Raw genomic sequence first — 22453 nt, 5'->3', positions numbered from 1 at the left:
CACCACTCCTCCTCAGGCTTAGTCCTCTTCCTCCCGACTCTGGCTCTCTGAGTGGTGGTGGCTGGCCCTTTTTATATCCCACCCGGAAGCGGTCCAGGTGCTTGGACACCTGGTCCTAATTGCCCTTCCGGGTGGGGCTGAAGGTATGACCAGCCAGGCTGCTGACTCCACGCAGCTCCCCCTGGCGGCCATCCGAGCCCCCAACCAGGCTGTGAAGGACTCCATCTCCCATGGAGCCATGCGCTGGGCTGGGGAATCATTGGCTGCCAGGGAGGCTGCCACCAAGCATCCCGGGGGAGGTATTGAACAGTCCATGGCTGCTCCCCCGGAACAGATGTAGCAGAGGCGTCCCTGCCGGGCATGGGACCCGGCTGTCCTTTACATTACATATGTACAGTATATTGACTGCAACTGAAGCCTTGGCAAATTAAGGCATTTGAATAAATTTTTCACACAAAGCACCAAAGACAAATACTGAATTTAAAGACAGTTGACACTACAGAAACATAAAAAAGTGAACTACAAAGGCAGTTCAAATTTAATGGACATAATCATCATATTAAAAGAGCTATCATATGGCCGCTACATGGTATGCTTTAGCTTAGAATAATGGATCATCTGCTGGAAGAACTGGGAAACAATTCTGATGCCCCGGGACATCAACTGTCATAACCGAGTATTGACTAGGACAATGAGGACACAAACAACAAGGTGGGTGTGAAAGTGCTCAGCGCATTTATTTTAAACAAACAGTGTCCAAGAAAGAGCTGCACAATTCTTCAAAAAAGTGATTGTGGAGGTAAAATCGACTCATAAATGCATCTAATAAATAGAATAAAAACAAAGAAAAAAGCATAGTCAGCACTGGACTCTTTTGTAGTTGATTGCTAGTACGTCTCTCTTACCTGGGTCTCCTGTACATTGCTGAAGTGTCGACGAATGTGGTCAGCCCTTTTTGGTTCTTTTCTCACCCACCCACTGGGCCACTCAGAACCTAGCTCCATTGTCCCACCACCATCTGAAGGCATCTGGAGCCCACTGGCTGCTCCTGCTCCTACTGCACAACAGGACTGACCTGCACCAAGACGGCTATTCCTCTCGCTCTTATGCAGGGCAACCTGACCACTTCATCTCTTCTCTTCTGCAGTTGACTGATTAGCTGAATCTCTCTCTCTCTCTTTATTATCCTCTAGGGCCTCTTTCCTACTCAGGCCCTTTTTCTACTTGTGTATGCAGGTGCTTTCACTAATGACCCACAGGGAGTCAACAGGGAACGGCTGTGCAGATCGTGCTTGCACGTGAATTAGCAATCAGCCTAATTTACTGATAAAACACTCTGCAGGTACACAGCTTTCCACCATAACGCATCTACACCCACAAAGCCCAAGCTGCACGGTCTTTAAAACCATTCACCGCCACAGACCCCTGATGCACTTCACCACGTCCATATAGGATTTGCTAGTAATGACTACAAAGATACCTTTGTTCAGGACTACCGGATGTTCCGGTAATGACTACAGGATGCCTTTGTGCGGGAAGAGTTCAACTCTCATCTCTGTAAGAACTTCTCCTGAATGTTGAGAATGAACAGGGTCATACATGGACTGTATTCAAGGCCTCAGTAGTAGAAGCAGCTGCAGGTAGCAGTGACCAGAATGATCTTGGTGGTCTTTCATGGAAATAGCCTAGGACAAAGTGCTGGAGTTAGCAGGGGGTTCTCCAGATTTGACTGAGAACTACTGGCACTCCAAAAAGGAACCAACTAAAGCAGTATCAAAAGCAAGAGTGGCAAATGAATGGATGGGGGGATGTGGAAACCATTAAATGACTTAGGACAGGTAGTGCTGGGCGGTATGACCAAAATTCTACATAACGGTATTTTTCAAAATTATACCGGTTTCACGGTATTCAACGGTATTTTTTTCCCATGCATGAGTGGATGTTAACCACATTTTCCACTTCAATTACTGCAGTAGACTGGCTAAGAATAACCTATTTCACTGTCATGAGAATTGTACATTGTACAAAAAACATTTTAATGGTCACACAAGTATTAATACAGGTTTGCATGGCCCAATAAAGTGATAGTTTCCAAGGGGGTGGCACTAATGAAGAGAAGGAATCACATTGCATGACAGTTGCAGTCAAAATATAGAATCTTTTTTATTGAACAAATTTTGCAAACAACTTAAACTAAAATTTTGACAACATATTTTCAACCATCCAAAGAGGCATTTAGACTTAGCAAAATATCCAGAGGTGCTTGTCAAAAATTGTATTGCACTGAACATGTCTTAGAAAAGGAATAAATAGTAAATATTTTTTGTAAACCAACTACACTTTCTGTTAATGTTAACAATCTCTGTCCACTAACACGTTAGCTATATGGATTGTAATGGCGTTGGTTATCTCGATCCACCGCTTGCTTTTTTTTGTCATATCTAGTACCGCTAGCAAACGTGTCTACAAGTGACGTCTGACTCAAGTGTCCTCTAGCTGTTTCAGTTTTACCCGAGGACGTGGAGGGTGCCAATCTTAGTTCCATACATTCATGGTCCTCCAAAGCATGTTTGCGGCTAAGGTGATGCAGCAAATTGCTCGTGATGCCGCCTCTGGTGACCACTTTAGCTCGACAGCATTTGCAGTAAATAGTTGTTTGGGCCACGTCCAACCTTTTAAAGCCAAAGTATCTCCAGACAACAGACACAATTCCTTTTTTCAGCTAAAGTTCTTCTGTGTCATCATGTTCAACTTTATCGTCTGCTACAGCTTCAGTTTCGGAATGTTCTCTGTCAATTTTCACCGTGCAATAACTCCAACTAACACATGTACTCCGTTGCATGCATGTTTAGCGGTGTAACAGTGAAAAAGGTCCCCCCTTAAACAGTTTTCTGCTGTGCCACGTTCTGTACATTGTTTAGGCTATTTAAACCGGTATTGCAGTATAAGAAAAATCCATTTCATAACAAAAATAATAAACGGTTTTCGGTATGAAACGGTATACCTCCCAGCACTAAGGACAGGTAGACAGGACATTACACTGGGTGTTACTGACAAAGTTGGGGAATCACTAGGCTCAACTGGGGTTATTATCAAGAGATCGAAAGAGCACACTGAGGAACTCCTGAACCGAGTGGATGTGCCTTCTCGGTGGAGGAAGTTGCAGAAGCTTTGGTTACAGTTGAGTCCATTTCTGTGGCAGAGGCTGATACAGTGATTAAAAAGCTCTGTTTATTTTCATTGTCAGAATGGCAAGGCATACTCAAGGACTGAGGGTATCGCTATGGTATTCCAAGGAATGCAGATAGTAATGTCCTTTTTCGTCTTTTCAGACTGTGATCTCTGCCACAACTGTTTGCAGCTATGTGAACTGGGATAAGACTTCCAAATCTGAGGTCTTGGTCTTGTCCCAAAAAAGGACGTTTCTTGTTCTCTTCAGATAAGGGATGATTAACTGACTCAAGGAGAGTAGTTCAACTACCTTGACGATTTAATTAAAAAATGAAGAAATGAGTAATCATGACACTGATCAATAGATTGGTACAGTGGCAAGCAGCTTTATAGACTTTGTATCACACTGTGGTGGTGAAGCGGGAGCTAAGTCCTTAAACAAAGATTTCTATTTAGCACTATATATACATATCAACATTGTCACCTATAGTCAGGAACTCTACATAGTGACCAAAAGAACCAGATTGCAAGTACAACCTCCTAAAATTAGGTTTCTGTGCATCATTGCTGAAATCACTCTTCATGTCAGAGTGAAAAGGTCAGCAATACAGGATGACACTGCAGTAGAAACAGGTACATCTCAGCACCAACAACAGCCAGATGAAGTGGTGTTGGAAATCACTTAGGATACCAACGGCTGCCTTCCACAACAGGTGTTTCAGGCCTGGCGTACTGGGAAATGATCCAGGAGCAGACCCAAAGTATGATGGAAGGATTCTGTCTCTCGACTGGCTTGGAAACGTCTGTGAATTTCCCAGCAGATGTTGGAAGAAGTTGCTGTGAATAGGATAGTCTGATCATCCCAACTTGGTGCATTGCTATCATAACGTTCTTGAAGATATATTAAGTGAAATGAGTAATGATGATGATAACTATTACCATCAAATGAATTCCTGCAGCAATGGGTGCAAGACAAAAGCACAATTGGACAAGATGTTAGTCCATTTCAGGGAACATAGATATACATGCCAAATTGCCTTCAGACTGTGAAAAGAAAATTGAATTATTGAAGATGATCAATGTGAAAATAGAGAGTAAATCGAAACATATGTGACACATCCCTCCTGAGATGACATACTATTGATATAGCATGAGAAAAATAGAGAGAGAGAATAATTCCAGAAAGACTATTAAACCAGAATTCACACTATAATTTGGAGACTACTCTTCCTAAATAATGAACATTTTATTTGAAGACATGTTCAGCTGCGTCACAGAGAACATAAATGACACAGAGTTATAGCCACAGGTAAAAACATCCCTAAACAAAGCTATAAGTAATAGCATTCAATAGTTAAATTAATAAAATCACTGATGTTGAATGTGAATCATGTATGAGGGGGGCCCCAAAAATTCCCAAAATCAGTCAACAACACGGGAGTAGGGTATAGTTTCGACTGTGGTACTAGATATTGTATGCCTATAGTCTTGTTGATCAGTCTACCAAGTGGCATTGTGCCGAGTTGATTGAGTGCTTATTACTGACATTTACTCTACAATCATGCTCATGATTTTGGCAATTTTTTTCTACAAGCAGAAAAAAGCATATTAGGTTATATTGAGCATCAAGACAATGATGATCTCATTTTTTGACATTAACAGACTTCTTCTTATATAATACGCTACCGTGGCTGTTCATTTATCTGTCCAGGAGTTTAAATCATCTGTAGCTCGCAAACCGTTTGACCTATTGACCTGAAATTTGGTACACATATACTACGTGACCTCTACTGTCCACTTTCGGATGATGATTTATATTTCTCTTTTTATTTTTATTTTATTGTAGAATCAATTATAGGCAGCGGGCAGCAGGGCAGCCGTGTGGCGCATGCGTACGGGCACCGTTCTCATCCCAACCACCTTCGCCATCACTTCCTCTACCTCTTCATATCTTAAATCATTCTTGAGGCAGATTGAAGACTTAAGTTCCAGCTTAAGTGAAAAATTAAGAAGAACGTACTAAGCAATTGCAACACAAACACTGACAATCAGTTTTAATACGAAAAGATGCAGACAGAAGAAGAGAAGAAGCGGGCTGCTAGGGTGGAGAAAAGAAGAGCCGCTCAGGAAGCAGTAAGTGCATCAACTTCTGAGCAAACGAATGCTAAACATACAGAGAAAGAGGATGAAAACTATAAGTCAAGTGTATTACTGCACGTTATCGTGCAGTCTGCCGTTACTGGTTAATAAATAGTTTTTCTCTGAACAGACTGGTCTGTTGACAAGCAACATTACAAAGGACTGCTGAAGCATCAGCTGGAAAGTATCCGAGAAAAAAAAAAATGTTTTAAGAAGTGGAGCACAAAACTGCATTTTGCACCATGACAGCGTACCTACACACACCATGTTACCAGCCAAAAAGTTTTTGAGTTGCCTCACACCTCCTGTATTTTCCTGATCTTGCTCCCTGTGACTTCTTTTGGTTCCCAAAATTAATACTGAGACAGAAGGGAAGATGGTTTTCTACTGTATTAGAAATGCAGGAAAAAAATTTTTCAGGAATGGAAGAAGCATTGGGTCTAGTGTATTGCATCTATAGGGGAGTATTTTGACAGTGACTAAAAGGGAATTGATGTAGATTGTATGATAACATTTTTTTTTTTTTTAAATTCTGGGAATTTCTCAGTCCTCCCCGTAGGTCTTCAAGCCTAATTATAACCCGAATGTTTCTAGTTACTTATTTATCAATTCTGTATAAACTCACAATTATTTTAACCAAAAATAGCAACAAACTCCTGTCTGAACTGGTAAAAATGAATCTTATTGCAATTACTAGATGAGTAGCAAATGCAGCTGGCCTAACAAGCTAACACCTGCTCACAAAGGCACTTTAAAGCTTACAGATACTGCCAGTGGATAGAAGGAACAAACATAATAAAGGATTTCCAAAGTTTATTTTGAATATTAAAATAGTATATTAGTATTATTAGTGTATTTTGGCTGACACTTTTATTAAGTGTGACTTAACCAGAGTAGGATATAGTACAATGGGGTATGGATATTTTTTAAAATTGGAACACAGTAAGATAAATACATTTGCTCAAGGTTACCCCATGAGGAAGAAGCGAGAATTGAACGAGTGACCTTGAGGTTACAGAAACTAATGCCTCAGTCACTACATCATACTGCCTGCTTCCATTATACAGAATAATATGCATGAAAACAACACAAGTAATATCCAGAGTAATTCAAGACTGTATGAGGGAGCAACTGAAGACTGGTAATACAGATATTAAAATTAAAAGCAATGTTATTCAGTTCAGAAGATAATATTTTAATGATTGCCAGTTTAGTCAAACCAGTTGAGGAGTGAGATGTTAGGGTCAGGGTTACTTTTGTCATGGGGTATGTCAGATTTGACGATGGCAGTCGTTGCATTACAGTATGTCTATTTTACAGACCAGATTGCAACTTTCCAGCACACCTGTGCTCACCCTCTTTTCTAAAAGCCAATAGTGTGTTGCCAGATGGTATCAGTTCTATACTGGTGTTGTGTAAAGGGTTAAGAGCCATGGTAAGTTCAGCAGCAATCTCTGCCTTTTTTTTTTCTTTTTGCCATGGTACGTAAATTCTGATGCATCAGACAGACAAGTCTCATTTCTGTTAGTGAGGTCCAAAGCCCTAATGCTGCCTGATGGAGCTGGTGCTGCGCAAAGGGTTTAATATGTAAAATATGATACAGTACATAGGTGTGCCTCTGTTCTGTTTGCGAGGTTCAAAACAAGCTTGTTCCTTATTCCTTGTCGCTACTTTTTATGTATTGAACTTCCAGATGAGCATTCACTGGTTGTCAACTTTCTGGCATATACAGCCATCCGTTTGGACTAAGGAGAAAATCAGACCTGTTTGATTTTATCATAGCCACTTGCATACTAGTTGATCTCAGTTGTTAGGTATGTCACATAAGGCAATTGTGGCTTTACAGGAGTGTGCCGCTGACTGCTCACGACTCTCTAAGATTATGTAAATGACTACGACTATATAATCACTGGAAAAATCGTCTAACATGACATGGGTTTTAAAGTATTCTTTTTAAGGAAGAAGACTACCACTGGAAAGTACAGTTCAGAAAACTGGTTAAGAGTTGATAAGTGTGTGTGAATACTTTTGCAAACGTGTAATTTTTGAAAATTCAGAATAAAAAATAAAAATAGCAACCACGACAACCAAGACTGGAAACAGTGATTGGTAGCAAATATTGGAGACCTAGTTAAAAGGAATCAAGATCTTCAAGTTGAACAGGAGATCTTGCAAGTTAGCAGTTATCTGTCTATAGCACTCACTGAAGCTTGTCTATATTTATACGTTCTCAAGAGTCATATTCATATAGAACTGCACAGACGTGAAACAATACATTGTGCTGACCCATCAACCCGACAAGTGACCATTTGTAGCTATGTAACAGAAATGATGGCATTTATTTAATCAAGGTATTTTTCTTTTCTTTTGCTTGTTGTATAACAACTCTGCTTGTTGACTTTACTTTTACAAGCTGATCTTCATTTAATATTATATCAACTCAGTCCTTTTATTGTTTCCCAACACCAATACATTATTCTGAATTTAATATAATATATAGTGTGCTCCAAATTCCACATCTTTTGCCATGATTTTTACATTTTTAATTGCTACACTTTTCACAGAAAATCTGTTTACTGTGTCTTACGGGTCTCTCATTTACTGAGCACAAGTGGCACAACGTGACTGCTTCATATTCAAATAAGTACTACTTTCAGGTCATGTGTCTCCGTCAAAAGTTTTAATACTAGGAACTGTAGTTAACCCAGAAAGTAATCTTCCAAATTTTATACTTTATATATATCATCTTCATCTGAAAAGCCCTGTCACTTAGATCTCCTACTGTGTGTTGCATAACAACAACAACAAAATTTACTTATATAGGACATTTTCATACAAATAATGCAGCTGAAAGTGCTTTACATGATGAAGAAAGAGAAAAAAAGACAAAATAAATAAAAATTAGAATAAGGGAACACTAATTCACATAGAATAAAAGTAAGGTCCGATGGCCAGAGAGGACAGAAAAAACAAACAAACAAAAAAAAAAAACTCCAGACGGCTGGAGAAAAAAATAAAAACTGCAGGGGTTCCAGGCCACGAGACCACCCAGCCCCCTCTAGGCATTCTACCTGACATAAATGACCTTAATCAGTCCTCATGGTATTCAGGGTTCTCATGGAAGAACTTTATGATGACGGTCATGTGGACTTCTGGCCTTTAATCCATCATAACACAAATATTATTATACAGAAGTGTCATCTGCATCAAAAAGTATGTGGACTTCAGGATTAGGCCTGAGCAGAGTGTTTCATTCCTGTCAGATGTCTATTTACTTCAGTATTGAGGCTACAAATTATGTTTTCAGATACTTCACAGATGCAATGTATATACAAGTAAATTTGATAAATGTGTAAGTATTCTGCTGGGTTTGTTTTTACAGAATGTTTCATATCTGAACTAATGTTTCATTTAAAAGAGCTTCTACAAATCTAATCAATGATGCTAAAATAGAATAAAATAAAGAAAGCTGAGGAGATATAAATACTTCCTGGTCTCTTGACTTGAACGTCAACTTTTGTTATTGGAATCTGAGGATCTTTCAGAAATTCAAACTACCAAGTTATGTTCAGGACTATACATTAGTGATGAATACATACTGTTATGTTATACAAAAACAAAATTATGAATATGTAAACTTTACTCCTGTCATACTGCAAACTTAAATGATTAATTCATTATGAAGATATGTACAAGAACTACAGATGGAAATCTGTGAAAAGTCATGACAATTTTGTTTACTCTTGAGGTAGAAGACTGCATACAGCATTACACAGTAGACATCCAGTGAATACTGCTAAAGAGCTGCATACTTACTAAACATTTACCATAAGCTCAAACACATACAAAAGCTCAAAAGAAAAGCTGGCATGTAGAGGCATACCATAGATCTAAATATGGGGTTTCTCTTTGTGAGTATGAAGTCAGAAGCAATTAAAATAATTGCAATAATGAAGTGCCTTGGGCATCTTAAACATTTAAGTTATTAGATAAGAGTAAAAGCCTTATAGAGAGAATCCCTTTGGCATAAGACCTCAGAATTTGAGTTGGGTACAGTATGTGTGAGGCGAGCAGAAGTTCTATTTACACTTTAAAAAAGCAAAGCACATTCCAGTAATTCCAAAGAATGTGAGCCCATTGTGCGCCAATCTGATCAAACACTGGCATGTCTATAGGTTTCAGTGCAAAATTTTCTGTTTTTCTAGCACTCTGACTTTGTCTCAGATTTACAATATTTACACACTGGCATATTTCTTACTAAACAGAAGTGAAAGGTTTCTCTTTTCCAGTGGATGTCATAAGGCAGCAGACAGTACAAAGAAAAACTGGAAGAGAGTTGTATACTTTTATCAAACTCTGTGAATTTGAACTGTGAAGACAAATGTCAGAACATACCTGTGGAAAAGTGAATAGTGGTCACATTATAAAGAACAAAGTTGTTTTTATGTAAAACTCTTCCAAAAGTAAAGTGTTTTTTTTTATTTCTCACTGATTCTTTGCTTCCGTTATTCACAACAGCCCAGGTTTTAAACAAAGGTGCATTACAGGAAAATATCAACAAAAGCAACAAAAAATACAGATTTCCCTTTTATTACAAATGTATCTCTTTTCACTGGTTAAGAATGAGGTGAACAAGGTTTTCTTTTTAATTTACAGGGTGAGGCAATGCTTTATTGGTTTAGCCTCTGGCCTGCTTGAGAATTACTAACATTTTTCTATAAATATTAGTTACGAAACTCAAGAGCATCCATACGTTTTTTTATATGACTGGCGTAAACTCAAACAATTGAAAAGTAATTGCTACTTTAGAGTTTAGAAATGATAATCCTAAATCTGTAATAAATAAAGAACCCCCAAATCTTTATGTACAATAAGAAAACTAAAAGGGAGGATGGATTATCTTGGTTGGAATAATTCTGCAGAACAATTAATATTGAATACATTCAAAGTAAATTTAATTCATAAGTGTGTTTTTTTATTATCTTCAGCATGGTCACTATACCTAGAAAGGTGATGCTCAACAATAAAGAACGCAGCAGAATTAATGGATTACGAGACTTAGTACTTTCTTTCCTTTTGTTCCCTTTTGTATAGGAGTGGCATGCTTTGAACAGGCGAAATGTGATTTATCAATATAATACATCATTAGACATATATAAACAAAAGACCTGTGTGTGTAAGGAGCAGTCCGCTCTGCTCACACTCAACCACAACCAGAAGACGACGCCTGCATCTCACTTCTCACTACGAAAGACCTATGTGCAGAAAATTCCGCTGTGCAACAACGCATTGTGCTGATGACACAGATAAAAAGTCACAACATCAAAACAAAGCAAATATCACGGCTCAACAACATGCAAGTGAAACACTTCAGCAACAGAGGGCAAGTCCTGAATTTTTCACTAAAAACATTGTCTATCTGGAGACATTTTCTCGAGACTCATGTGCCAGCAATACGGATAAGATACAGTATCACCAGTGTCTTCTTATGAAAGCCAGTGGGGCAGCAAACACAGGGGAGTCTATGTCCTCTGCCCTGGGTAATTCTTAAGAGTTAGATGGCGCCTCTGCAAATTCACGAATATATATAGTAAAACTGTATAGTAAAACGTTGGGTTGTTTTTTGTCCTGAAGACCACACGCAGCTAGTTAATACATAAGATGGGAAAAGAATAGAGGTTATAGGGGAAAAAAACAACTTGATGGCTAGTCATAATTAATAGCTATTAAATTATAAATCAGCTTCATGTAGAGTACTTTCAGCTTGGGTTAAATAACTTCCAATGGTTTATGAGCAGAGGACTTTTGTCTTTAGTATATTTGCCCTGGCACAGTTAATATATTTATTTTGTCTGTGTGTTCAGTCATAGTTTGAAATGTATTATATAGTGCATGCTTTTTTCTGTATGGAAGAAACCAATGATGATGCTTCTTCCATTTAGAAAATCATTTTATTCAACAGTTTCATCTTTGTACTATCCCTATGTCTAAGAAAATGAATCCATTAATGTCAATTTAAGGTATATTGCCACGTGTTTCTCGTTAAGAAACACAATTACATATAAGATATAGTTTATTATGATGACGGCAATAAGCACAATTGACTTAATACCAGTAACTAGATCATAATCCACTTTGATGATAGCAAAATCAAACATTACAATATTCCAAAGATGGGATGCTAAAATAACAAAAGAAAACCTTTTTAATACAATACACACATTAACCCTGTAATTTGTACAATTAATTTACACTTGTTCCAGGTTATCTTGATAATATCCATGTTTCCCATGTTCATTCGTGCCAAGTGGATACAGAGATATTATCCTGAATAAGGGCAACAATGTGTTATTTGTTAAAACGACAAACAAATTATTTTTTTCCATTATTTGACTACACTCACCAGCCACTTTATTAGGTACATCTTGGCAGTAAAGGGCAGGACCACCTAATGCTTTTAGAACTTCTATAATTCTTCATGGTAGAGATTCAACAAGGTGCTAGAAACATTCCTCAGGGATTTTGGTTCATATTGACATGACGGCATTACGTAGTTGTGGCAGATTTGTCGGTAGCACATCCATGATGTGAATCTCCAATTCCACCACATTCCAATGGTTCTCTCTTGGATTGAGATCTGGTGACTGTGAAGGCCATCTGAGTACAGTGAACTCATTTTCAAGTTCAAAAACCAGTTTGAGATGATCCGAGTTTTGTGATATGGTGCATTACCATTTTGGATGTAGCCATCACAAAATGGGTACACTGCGGTCATAAAGAGATGGTCATGGTCTGCAACAATACTCTGGTAGGCTGTGGCATTTAAACAATGCTCAGTTGGTACTAACGGGCCCAAAGTGTCCTAAGAAAATATCTCCCACACCATTACAACATCACCATCAACCTGAACCTTTGATAAAAGCCAGGATGGATCCATGCTTTCATGTTGTTGATGCTAAATTCTGACCCTACCCTCCAAATGTCACAGAATGAATAGAGACTCATCAGCCCTGGCAATGTTTTTCTAATCTACTGTTGTCCAATTTTGTTGAGCCCATGCAAATTGCAGACTCAAGTTGCCTGTTCTTAGCTGAAAGGCGTGGTACCCAGTGTGGTCTACTGCTGCTGGTCTATTCAGAGATTTTCTTCTGCACACCTCAGTTGTAACGAGTAGTTATTCGAGTTACTTTTTCCTTTCTATCATCTCAAACCAGTCTGCCATTCTCCTCTGACGTCTGTTGTCAACAACGCATTTTTGCCCACAGAACTGTGCTCACTGGATATTTTCTCCTTTTTGGACTATTTTCTGTAAACCCTAGAGATGATTGTGTATGAAAATCCAAGTCGATCACCAGTTTCTGAAATACTCAGAGCAGCCCGTCTGGCACCAACAACCATGCCACATTCAAATTCACTTAAATCACCTTTCTTACACATTTTGGTGCTCGGTTTGAACTTCAGCAGGTCATCTTGACCAATGTCTATGTGCCTAAATGCATTGAGTTGCTGCCATGTGATTGGCTGATTAGATATTTGCGTTAACAAGCAGTTGAACAAGTGTACCCAATAAAGTGGATGGCAACTGTATATTTTAACAATCATGAACACCTAACTTTTAGGTTACATCTTCTTTTCTTTTGCATGCAGCACTGAGAGACCACCCACAGAGAAAGGCAAGTCCTACCCGGAACTTCTAGCACAAACTCTGCTCTTTCCAGATCCAAAGGGTCCTACTTGAAGGAGGCATGTCGATTTAAGACCTGAACATTTGAGAGGATGGAGCTTCCTATCAATTTGACAAGCCTGCTCAAGGACAACATTGTTCATGGGCTACAGCAGCCGTCTTTTATGTTGTGCCTTCGTGTACCCATTATTTTTGTTTCAACATTAAAAGGGATTTCACCTGGTTGGTGGCCCCAGCATTCATCAGGGTGATCTGCCTAGTTTATCACCAGCCACAACAGACATATAGTTAAAAACATGGCATAGTGTATTGTCAACATGCATATTTGCATCTCTTTCTTTAAATTGTATTAAGCTTTATTGATTTCAAGAATTACAATAATTTAGAATTTAGTAATATATATAGTCCTAAATCTTATTTAAATTAGATCACTTACCATCTACAGACCAAAAAATGAAAAAAATGAGTATGAATTAGTCACTCAAAGACATTGAAGTATCTAAAAGGTTACCATCATCATACATGATTAGCTTAATAAAGACATTAATGAATACCTGCCAGAGTCTAAACTACTTCTGTGCTGTCCCTTGTAAAATGTGTCTATTTTGTTTTCTAATTTTAAGTAAAGCAGGGATATGACATCAATGGCAAACAAAATAGGTGAGAAATGCCACTCCTGTCTACTTCCACATTCTAAAATGAAAAAAATCAGACTTTATATTATTTACATAAACTCAGACTTCTGGGCCTAAACCCAAATTTGTGTAATGCAGCAAATAAATAACCCCATGGAATTCTGTCAAAAGATTTTTCTGCATCCCGAGATAGCAAGACCTTAGGAAGCTCTGTTTGCTGCAGGCATATATATTACAGTGAACATATGTCAAAGATTTAATAGTAATTATCTGAATTTAACAAATCCAGGAAATACTTCTGCTGTTCTGTTTGTAAGAACTTTGTCCAAAATTTTTACATGGGCTTAGTAAGGAAATTGGGCTATAAAATACACATTCTAAAAGATTTTTATTTTTCTTGGGAAAACAGGAACTGACACCTGCCGTTGTGTTTCAGTTAGCAGGTTTTCCTCTCTGGCTTTTATGAACACAGCTAGCAGTAATGGACACAATTTAACAGAGATTTTTTTTTTTTTTTTTTTTTATAAAATTCTGTTGGACAGCAGGCTGGTCATGCAGCTTTTCCAATTTTTAGACATTTACCTGCATCCAAGTATTGACAGACTTAAAAGAATATATCCTGCTCGCCTATATGTGATGCTTGGAGCTGTGGTATTTATAGAAATACTTAAAAAATAAAAAAAACCTAGAATTTTTCCCTATATTACAATGAGTAAAGCCAGTCAATAAAGCCACCCACTTAGTCCTGAACAGGGTCGCGGGGAGATGCTGGAACCTATCCCAGCTAGTATAGGGTACAAGGCATGAACAAACCCTGGATAGGGTACCTGTCCATCACAAGGGATGAGTAAAGCATCTTATAGTATTCCTTTATTACATTGCTTATTTCGCTTTTTTCAGCTGTAGTTGGGAACATGTTGCCGCACCCACCATATGACAAACCACCTGGATTGGGACCTGAGTGCAATAGGTGAAAGCTTATCACCACACTGGAACAGTGTGAGTTTTTTTTTTTTCTTTTATGGTGGCGGGAGTGCCAATCCTGCCACCAACCCCTAGGTTTTCCCTGTAAGTTGGAAATGCTGTTTGCAGGGCTGGATGCAGATTAACATCATACCCAGGACAAACCAATTTCAGGTTAAGGGCCTTGCTCAAGGGCCCAATGGAGTAGAGTCACTTCTGGCGTTTATGGGATTTGAACCCGCAGCCTTCTGATTACTGGCGCAGACCCCTTGATGCTATGATTTCTGAGCTATTAGTTTTAATTAGTTAGCATAATCATTTGCATCTGATATTAACATAGAAACATCATATCTTGCTGCTATAACCAAGCAAAGGAACCAAAGAAGGCAGCAACCTGATACTTTTGCCATGGTTTAACTTCAGTTGCAGAAATAATGTGGATTTTTACAGGCCAGTCATAACGAAGGTATCATGGGTTGCCCAGAGCTGTGATACATTTGCACATTCTACTGGTAAGGCAGAACTGATTTGTTACCTAAGGAAAACCTCCATCTTTCCGTAGTCTACAATTTCTTTCAGACATTTAACCTGTACATCAATTCAACTTTGTCGGTAATAGTGATATTCGTTTTATATTCTGTATCATTCATTGCATCTTTTTCAGTGTTGGGGAGGATGACTTGTTTTACATTGTGGAACTTGACCCAGACACAGACAGGCAGACATGTTAATTTCACCACCACACGTTTATTTATACTACTAATATTTACAATTATTGTGCCACAAACCCCAATCTTCCCCAAAGTCCAGGCCAACCACTCTGCCTCTTCGGAACACCTCCTTCTCTCTTTCATGCATCTTGTCCTGCTTCCATCCGACTCCAGCCTCAAATGAAGGGAGGCGGCCCCTTTTATCCGTACCTGGATGTGTTCCAGGTGTGCACCGGCAATCCCGCGGACACGCCCCAGTGTGGCGGAAGTGCCGGCTGTCCTCCCGGAAGCACTCCGGGTGTTCCCTCTCTTCTTCCCCCCAGCACTTCCTGGTGTGGCGGAAGTACTGGGGTCCAGGGTCCTTAAGGCAGGAGGAAGCCCCCTGGCGGTGACCATGGGCCCATACAGGGTTGGGCTTCCAAGCCCTGTACCTGTGGCCCCTAATACAACCAGGAAGGACGCCCCCTCGCGGTCTGGAGGAGGAATGAGCCCTCCTCCTGTCTTCCTGGGCATCCTGGCCGGGCATGAGCCCCGTCCGGGTGCCACAACATACAATCTGTACTGTTTGTACGATAATTTATAATACTTTCAACATTTCAGTCTTTAATTTACATGTTGATTGTGGAGGTGGGAAATGAGAGGAGATAGTGTGGGTTGGTATTGTCCCTTTTGACCTATTACATAAATACAATATATTTCCTGAAAAAACAGAACCTGGCAGTGATATTATTGAACTGTTCGATTTAGGGATTTCCTACATTGTAAGTTTGATTCCACATGTAATGATTTTATTTCTGTAATAATTATTTGATTTTTCTTGTGGTTAATAAATTACTGAATTCTATTTATAAGGCCAGCCTTTTTTTACAGAGTTCAGCAGTGGGCAATTTTACATATTCATTAGCGATTTTAGAGATACTGTATGATGAATCACTGCCATTGGCCTTTCACTTTCTAATTCAATTTTGTGTGATATGTAAGTGGCCTGTACTCTCAGGTATGCTGAAAGGTTTTTTTGTTTTTGTTTAAGACAATTGTAATACAGTATATTTTGCTTTTATACATTCATTAAGTGGTTACATTAATGTGACCATTCCTTTTTTAAACTTGTGTAATTCAATTTAATGTTGCATAAATAAAAGCAGTAACCATCACAGATGTGTCTATCAAACGTCTCACTCGTTCAAATAAAGCCAATTTAGAATCATCAGTCATTCTAATCCTGAATGCCCTTGGAATGTGGGAGAAAATGGAGTAATCTGAGAACACACAACAATGGAAAAACAAGAGAACTCAACCCAAATAGTATATTGTCATGTCATGTTTTGAACCCAGGACACTTCAGCTATGTCTTCAAGTCAAAGTCAACTCAAACTTTATTTATAAAGCACTTTTACAACAGCCAAAACTGAACCAAAGTGCTATACAAGAAAGGGTAAAAGAAGCAATTAAAAAACATATATACACATCACAAAACTGCAAACATAACGAACCATTACAAAAAAGATACTCAAAATACCTACACCCATGCATATATATATAAATAATCATAAATGTACATTAGCCAACATATACAAACATAATGTCAACCTATTGCAGGTTCAAATGCCAGCGAGAAAAGATAAGTCTTTAATGATGATTTAAAAATGGCCAATGTTGGAGCAGACCTAAAATAATAAGGCAAACCATTCCAAAGAAGAGAAGCAGCTACTGCAAAAGCCCAATCCCTTCTTTGCTTCAACTTCAACACAACTAAGAGCATCTGGCAAGCAGACCACGGTGCTCTTGTTGGCACATACCACATGTTCCGAGAGTAAGACAGGGCCGTTTCATTCAAATATTTGACCTCCTTAGCGTTAAACCTGAGCGTCACTCGGGCAATTGTATAAACACGTCTTGCGGACCCGAGGTTTACTTGGACTGTAAAAATGCCGACAGTGTTAGTGCTGAGCATTACTCAGGCAAACGGTATAGGTGTGTCTTGTGTAAGCGTCAGGCCCAAGTGTTACCTGGGCAGCGGTGTAGACGCATCTTCTCCTAGCCTCATAATGGCTTCCTGTAAGAAGTGCCTCTCATCAGCAGTGATGACAAGGTGAATCTGTCTTCAGGCAGTGAAACTGAAATGGTCAGTGAAACCGAAAGTGATTCTGGGAATCCGAAAGTCACAGTCGCGTCACCCGCCTTTTGTGCTATTATTATTAATTATTGTTATTATTTGTATCATGTATTATATGTACTATATTTTTATATTATTATATTTTTATAATGTATATTATATTATTGTATAAGTATGACATGCATTGTATTAGTATTATGCTTTCTATACTTCTGATTTTGCACTTTTAATGTTTTGCATGTTTTACAGTAGAAAGATGAGATTTAATAAAAATGTAATTTTTCAAGTCAAAAAATGCAACCCTTTTTTAACTTTTTTTTTGAGAAAAAATGTAGCGCTAAGGAGGCTAAAAACCAAAAAGCCATTGGAGCGAGGTCAGTATTGGTGAAATATGGCTATGCTTACGAGAGCCAGTTGATAAATGAGCGGCAGCATTCTGGACCTTTCATTTCACCTATCAACAACACCTGCATTACTTTACTAAATGGAAGCAAAGTAAATTACTGGCACAAAACCAATGATGACACAGACTAAATGCTTGTGGGCTAGAATCAGAACTCAGACTTTGGAGCTCTGGACAGAATTGCATAGAGCAAATTTTAATCATTTTCTGTAAAACAATTTCAAGACACTTGCTTCCCCAAGCACCGAAGACCTTATTGACAATTACCAGAATCAAACAGTGTTTCAGGAAAAGGCTTCCTGCAGATGCTTAATTAACTGAAATTCAAATGTCTGACTTGAAGGCACAATTCCCAAATTATCAACAGCTGATTACTATGTATTTTCAGACTCCTTCATAAAAAATAGCATACATAAAGTTTAAGCTGTGTCCTAACAAATCAGTCCTGAAAATTTTGAATTTTTTTTTAAACTTAATGGTAACAAAACTGTTACTTCTGTTTACTCGGCATTGATGTTTGCCTTACAGTGGAATTGCCAACTTCTGAATAATAACACTGAAGTGATTTTCTTTTACAGTTAGATCTGTTTATAAACATGGAATGAGTCTGCTGAGAGTGTTAGGAAATGTAGCACCTATGAAGCAGTTATTTGCTTAAAATGTCCATTATATTTATGTAGCTGTAAGATGTGCCATGGTTCTCAAATCCCAAAACACAGTTCTAATTCACCTAATTGATAATGAACAAATATTAGGGGTCTGTCCTTGGAACATTACTTTTTCTAATTTAAATTAGTAAATTTTGTCAAATTTGCAGATGATTGGAGGAATGGCAGACACTGAGGAGGCAGCAACAAGAATTCAAAAACACCTGGACAACCTTCAGAACTGGGAAAACACCTGGAAAATGCAGTTTAATGTAGAAAACTGCAAAGTGTTACACGTGGGCATAAAGAACATCAATTATAAACACAAAATGGGCGGCACTGTCATACAGGAAGCAATCTCTGAAAAGGATTTAGGGGTTTAAGTTTTCATAGGATTATTTATCATCGACTAAGCAATGTATAGAAGTGATTAGAAAGGCAAATAAAATGTTATGTTATATCATAAAAACTGTTGAATTTAAGTCAATGAACGTTATGCTCAAGACTATGTAATGCACTAGTAAAACCACATCTGAAGTACTGTGTGCACTTCTGGTCATCATGCTGTATGAAAGACATAACAGCACTTGAAGCTGTGCAGGGAAATAGCAACCAGGTGCATCCCAGGACTTTGGGACACTTTGTACTCTGACAGAGTCAAAAAATTAAACCTGTTTAGTCTTAAGCAGAGCAGACTGCCTGGGTACTTAATCCATGTCTTCAAAATTCAGAAAGACATTGACATCCAGTAACATTCTTTCAGTTTAAGGGTGAATCAGGTACTTGAATTTAATGGGAACTGCATTCCGGACTGAAGCCTGGAAACACCTCTTAATGGAAAGATTTGTGGGACTCTGGAACAAACTACTGAGCCACATAATTGAAGAAGAATCCTTGACAACCTTTAAGAAAAGCTGGATAAGATACTGGGACTGCTTACTGTAGCTATTAGCTAAACAAACATGCTTGATGGACTGAATGGTGTTCTCTTGTTTGTCAAATTTCTTACGTTTTTATGTAAATAAAGCACAAAGTAAGTTATGATAGTGTAGTCAAATTATGCTGTACCTAACACACAGTTGACTTAAGTTTCAAAAGATGTTGTTGATTCTATTAGTTTTGTAAGTAGCGGTACAAATAATAATATTGTTACGTTTGCAGCACACAGTGAAATACTTATTTGCATGTTCAAAAAATATTACTCTGTCATGGACATTTAAATACTTAGATAAAGCATAAGCTCAAAAAAGCTGACAGTTATGCATTAGATTAAGACTGAAGAATACCATGACAATTGGTACAATATGAAGAAAACAAAGGTGTCCAGAGAACACTTGAGTGTGATGCTAGGCCTGTCTGGGGGATTTCTTCTGTCACAATAAGCCATTTCATACTTTTTAGGTTAATGGTATGCAATGGCAACTGTTAGTGAAGTTGCAGGCCAGCGAAACTAGTATACTGTGCAATTTAATAGTGGGATAGATGCTAAGGAGTTATGTAACCAGAGAGTACAAAGACACAACGTCAAAGTTAGTATACATACTGACAGATAAACAATAAAAATGAGGAAGGTTTAAAAAAATAAATAAAAAAGGCATAGGCAAAAAGGGTTCAAAACTCAGGTGTTATGGGAGGCTAGGATTGTACAAGAATTTAGGAAGAAAGTGTAAGAGCTAGGTTATAATACTACTAATAATAATAACTACAATTTATTTATATAGCTCCTTTACCATGCTTAAACACAAATACATACACAGTGTTATGGTTTAGATCAAGATACACAAACATGAATAATATAGTTGGAAAGTGTAGGCTATTAACAGTGGACCACCAGTAACAAGTACTAAGCTCAGGCATTGTAATACCCATTGCCTAGCTTCATGGATTTCCAAAGCAGAAGCACAACTATCTGCTGTGTGCATTTTGAGATTTGAAACCAACAGTAGTGTTTATTTTTCACCTACTTTTATTTGATGTTTAATATAATCTCTTTAGTATAATAAAAGATAGGCATACCTCAGCTCCAGAGTATTTCTTTGTTGAGTTCACCAGGTTGTCAAGGCAGACTTCTTCAGAAACAGGCATGTTTCTCAAGTGTAATTTGAAAATTTCTCTGCGTGTGGCTTCATCTGGCAAAGGCACATAGATTATTTGATCAATCCTTCCTGGTCGCATCAGAGCCTTTGGGAAAACCAAAATAGCAAGTGGTTACATTCACAATGCTAATATTTATGAAGTGTTTTAAACCATAAGGATCCTCAAAGCATCACACAGAAAATAGGGAGTGAACACTAGAGAAGAAATTACAACCAAGTATTATATTGCGGTGTCATATGAAAGAAACAAAAGAAAATTAAACAACATGTTCAAGAATTTACCCCAGGTTTATTTGGAAAAATATTTTTGTTTCATTACTATTTAGCACAGAAGCATTTATTTTAGGCGACTAGTAAATATATACATCCGTACAAGTAAAGTACATGCATGCACACATGACTGGTGGTCAGTTAATTAGGTGGACCTATTTAAATGTGAGTTGGTGCCGACATTTACCATCAGAATAGTATATGGCAATAATTGCACACACAAAAAAAAGTGAAAATCACAGGACCAGGATACATGTGAACCCACATGAACACATAGGGACATTAGCTGCTGGGGAATCTCTACTTCAAAAAGCTTGTCCCACCTTATTCCTCAACTGCTACACTGGATTTAAATTTTGGTGAAAAGGAAAATCACTGCATTAAGCTTAATTCTGTCATATTTCTGGAGTGGTGGCTCTGTGGCTAAGGACCTGCGCCGGTATCTGGAAGGTTGCCCATTTAAATCCCACTACTGCCAGAAGGAATCCTACTCCGTTGGGCTCTTAAGCTGCACCCTTAACCTGAAAATTGCTCTAGGGTGCTGAACAATGGGTGACGCTGGGCTATGACCTCCAAAGGTTATGCGAAAAAATAATTTCCCCTTGTGGATTAACAAAATACTGTATATCAAATAAAAAAAAACAAATATTCCTGGCTTTCTGGCATGGGGCACACACCAAAAGAGAGACATTTGATCAGCAACAATGTTTAGATATGCAGTGGCACTGAAGTTTTGCTTTACTTTTATTAAAGGCCCCAGCCACCTCAATTAGGATAGCCTTCAATGCTGATTTCCCATGAAACAGATCTAGAATTCATGGGCGTTTTCTCCTTTTATATTCTAGCCATCATGGATTCATTTGACCACCTGATGTTTTTGCAATCCATTTGTCCAGAGTTAGTGTTCCTTAAAACTCTGAAACTGTACTACCTTCTTTTTTGCTGAGAGCAAATCATCTTCACTGGCTTGTACACTGCCTTAATGCATCTATGACATGGGTAGTTGGGCATAGTCATATCACTCAGTCTGCTGGCACTTAGCTGTTGATTTTTTTAACCCATCTGAGAACCTTTGTTGGGTATTAACAGTGACAATTGTATTTAGGTATGTAGGTTCATGACACACTAATGTTGGTGAGTTTGACATTCACTACACCATGCTACACTTAAATATTTATTTACATGCACACTCATAATAGACTCATAAATTACAAACATTTTTATTACACAGATTTGAAATTTGCTTTGTCACCCCTGGAAAGAAGTCAACTTAATTATCATGCATTTTTTCAATTTCACTTTTTGTTTCTTTAATCATGATGGAAATGTGGCCCAAAAGTGTCATTAGAGTACTAGTACTATCATCTGTTATCTGTTAAGAGACATATAAAACACGTGTTAAGTGTACCTGATACAAATATAAAGAGTTTACTGTATACTGTAAACAAGACTTTGTTTCCCCCTACTGTGTGATGCAACTGGTACCCCACTTGGAATCAAATACTGACCCTCATCTTTCTAATCCTGAAATGTACGTACTTCAGAGACACATAGCATAACCAATTTAACTAAGGAGGAGTGTCAGTATTTCAGGTGTCCTATTTCATGGATACATGCGG

The 22453-nt window shown here is 38.1% G+C and overlaps 1 protein-coding gene across 1 annotated transcript in view; it reads right to left on the bottom strand.

Moving 5' to 3' along the window:
• Nucleotides 1-22453, bottom strand: part of spata5 (spermatogenesis associated 5) — a 414461-nt gene that overhangs the window by 59616 nt on the left and 332392 nt on the right. The window contains exon 15 of the mRNA XM_028802032.2: nt 20485-20649. Coding sequence (XP_028657865.2) covers nt 20485-20649 — 165 coding nt within the window. The remainder of the gene's footprint in view (nt 1-20484; nt 20650-22453) is intronic.

Source organism: Erpetoichthys calabaricus, chromosome 5 (assembly GCF_900747795.2).
Source record: "Erpetoichthys calabaricus chromosome 5, fErpCal1.3, whole genome shotgun sequence".
Classification (NCBI taxonomy): domain Eukaryota; kingdom Metazoa; phylum Chordata; class Cladistia; order Polypteriformes; family Polypteridae; genus Erpetoichthys; species Erpetoichthys calabaricus.
Note: the sequence above shows the minus strand (reverse complement) of the source record. Positions and strands in the feature narration are given on the sequence as shown.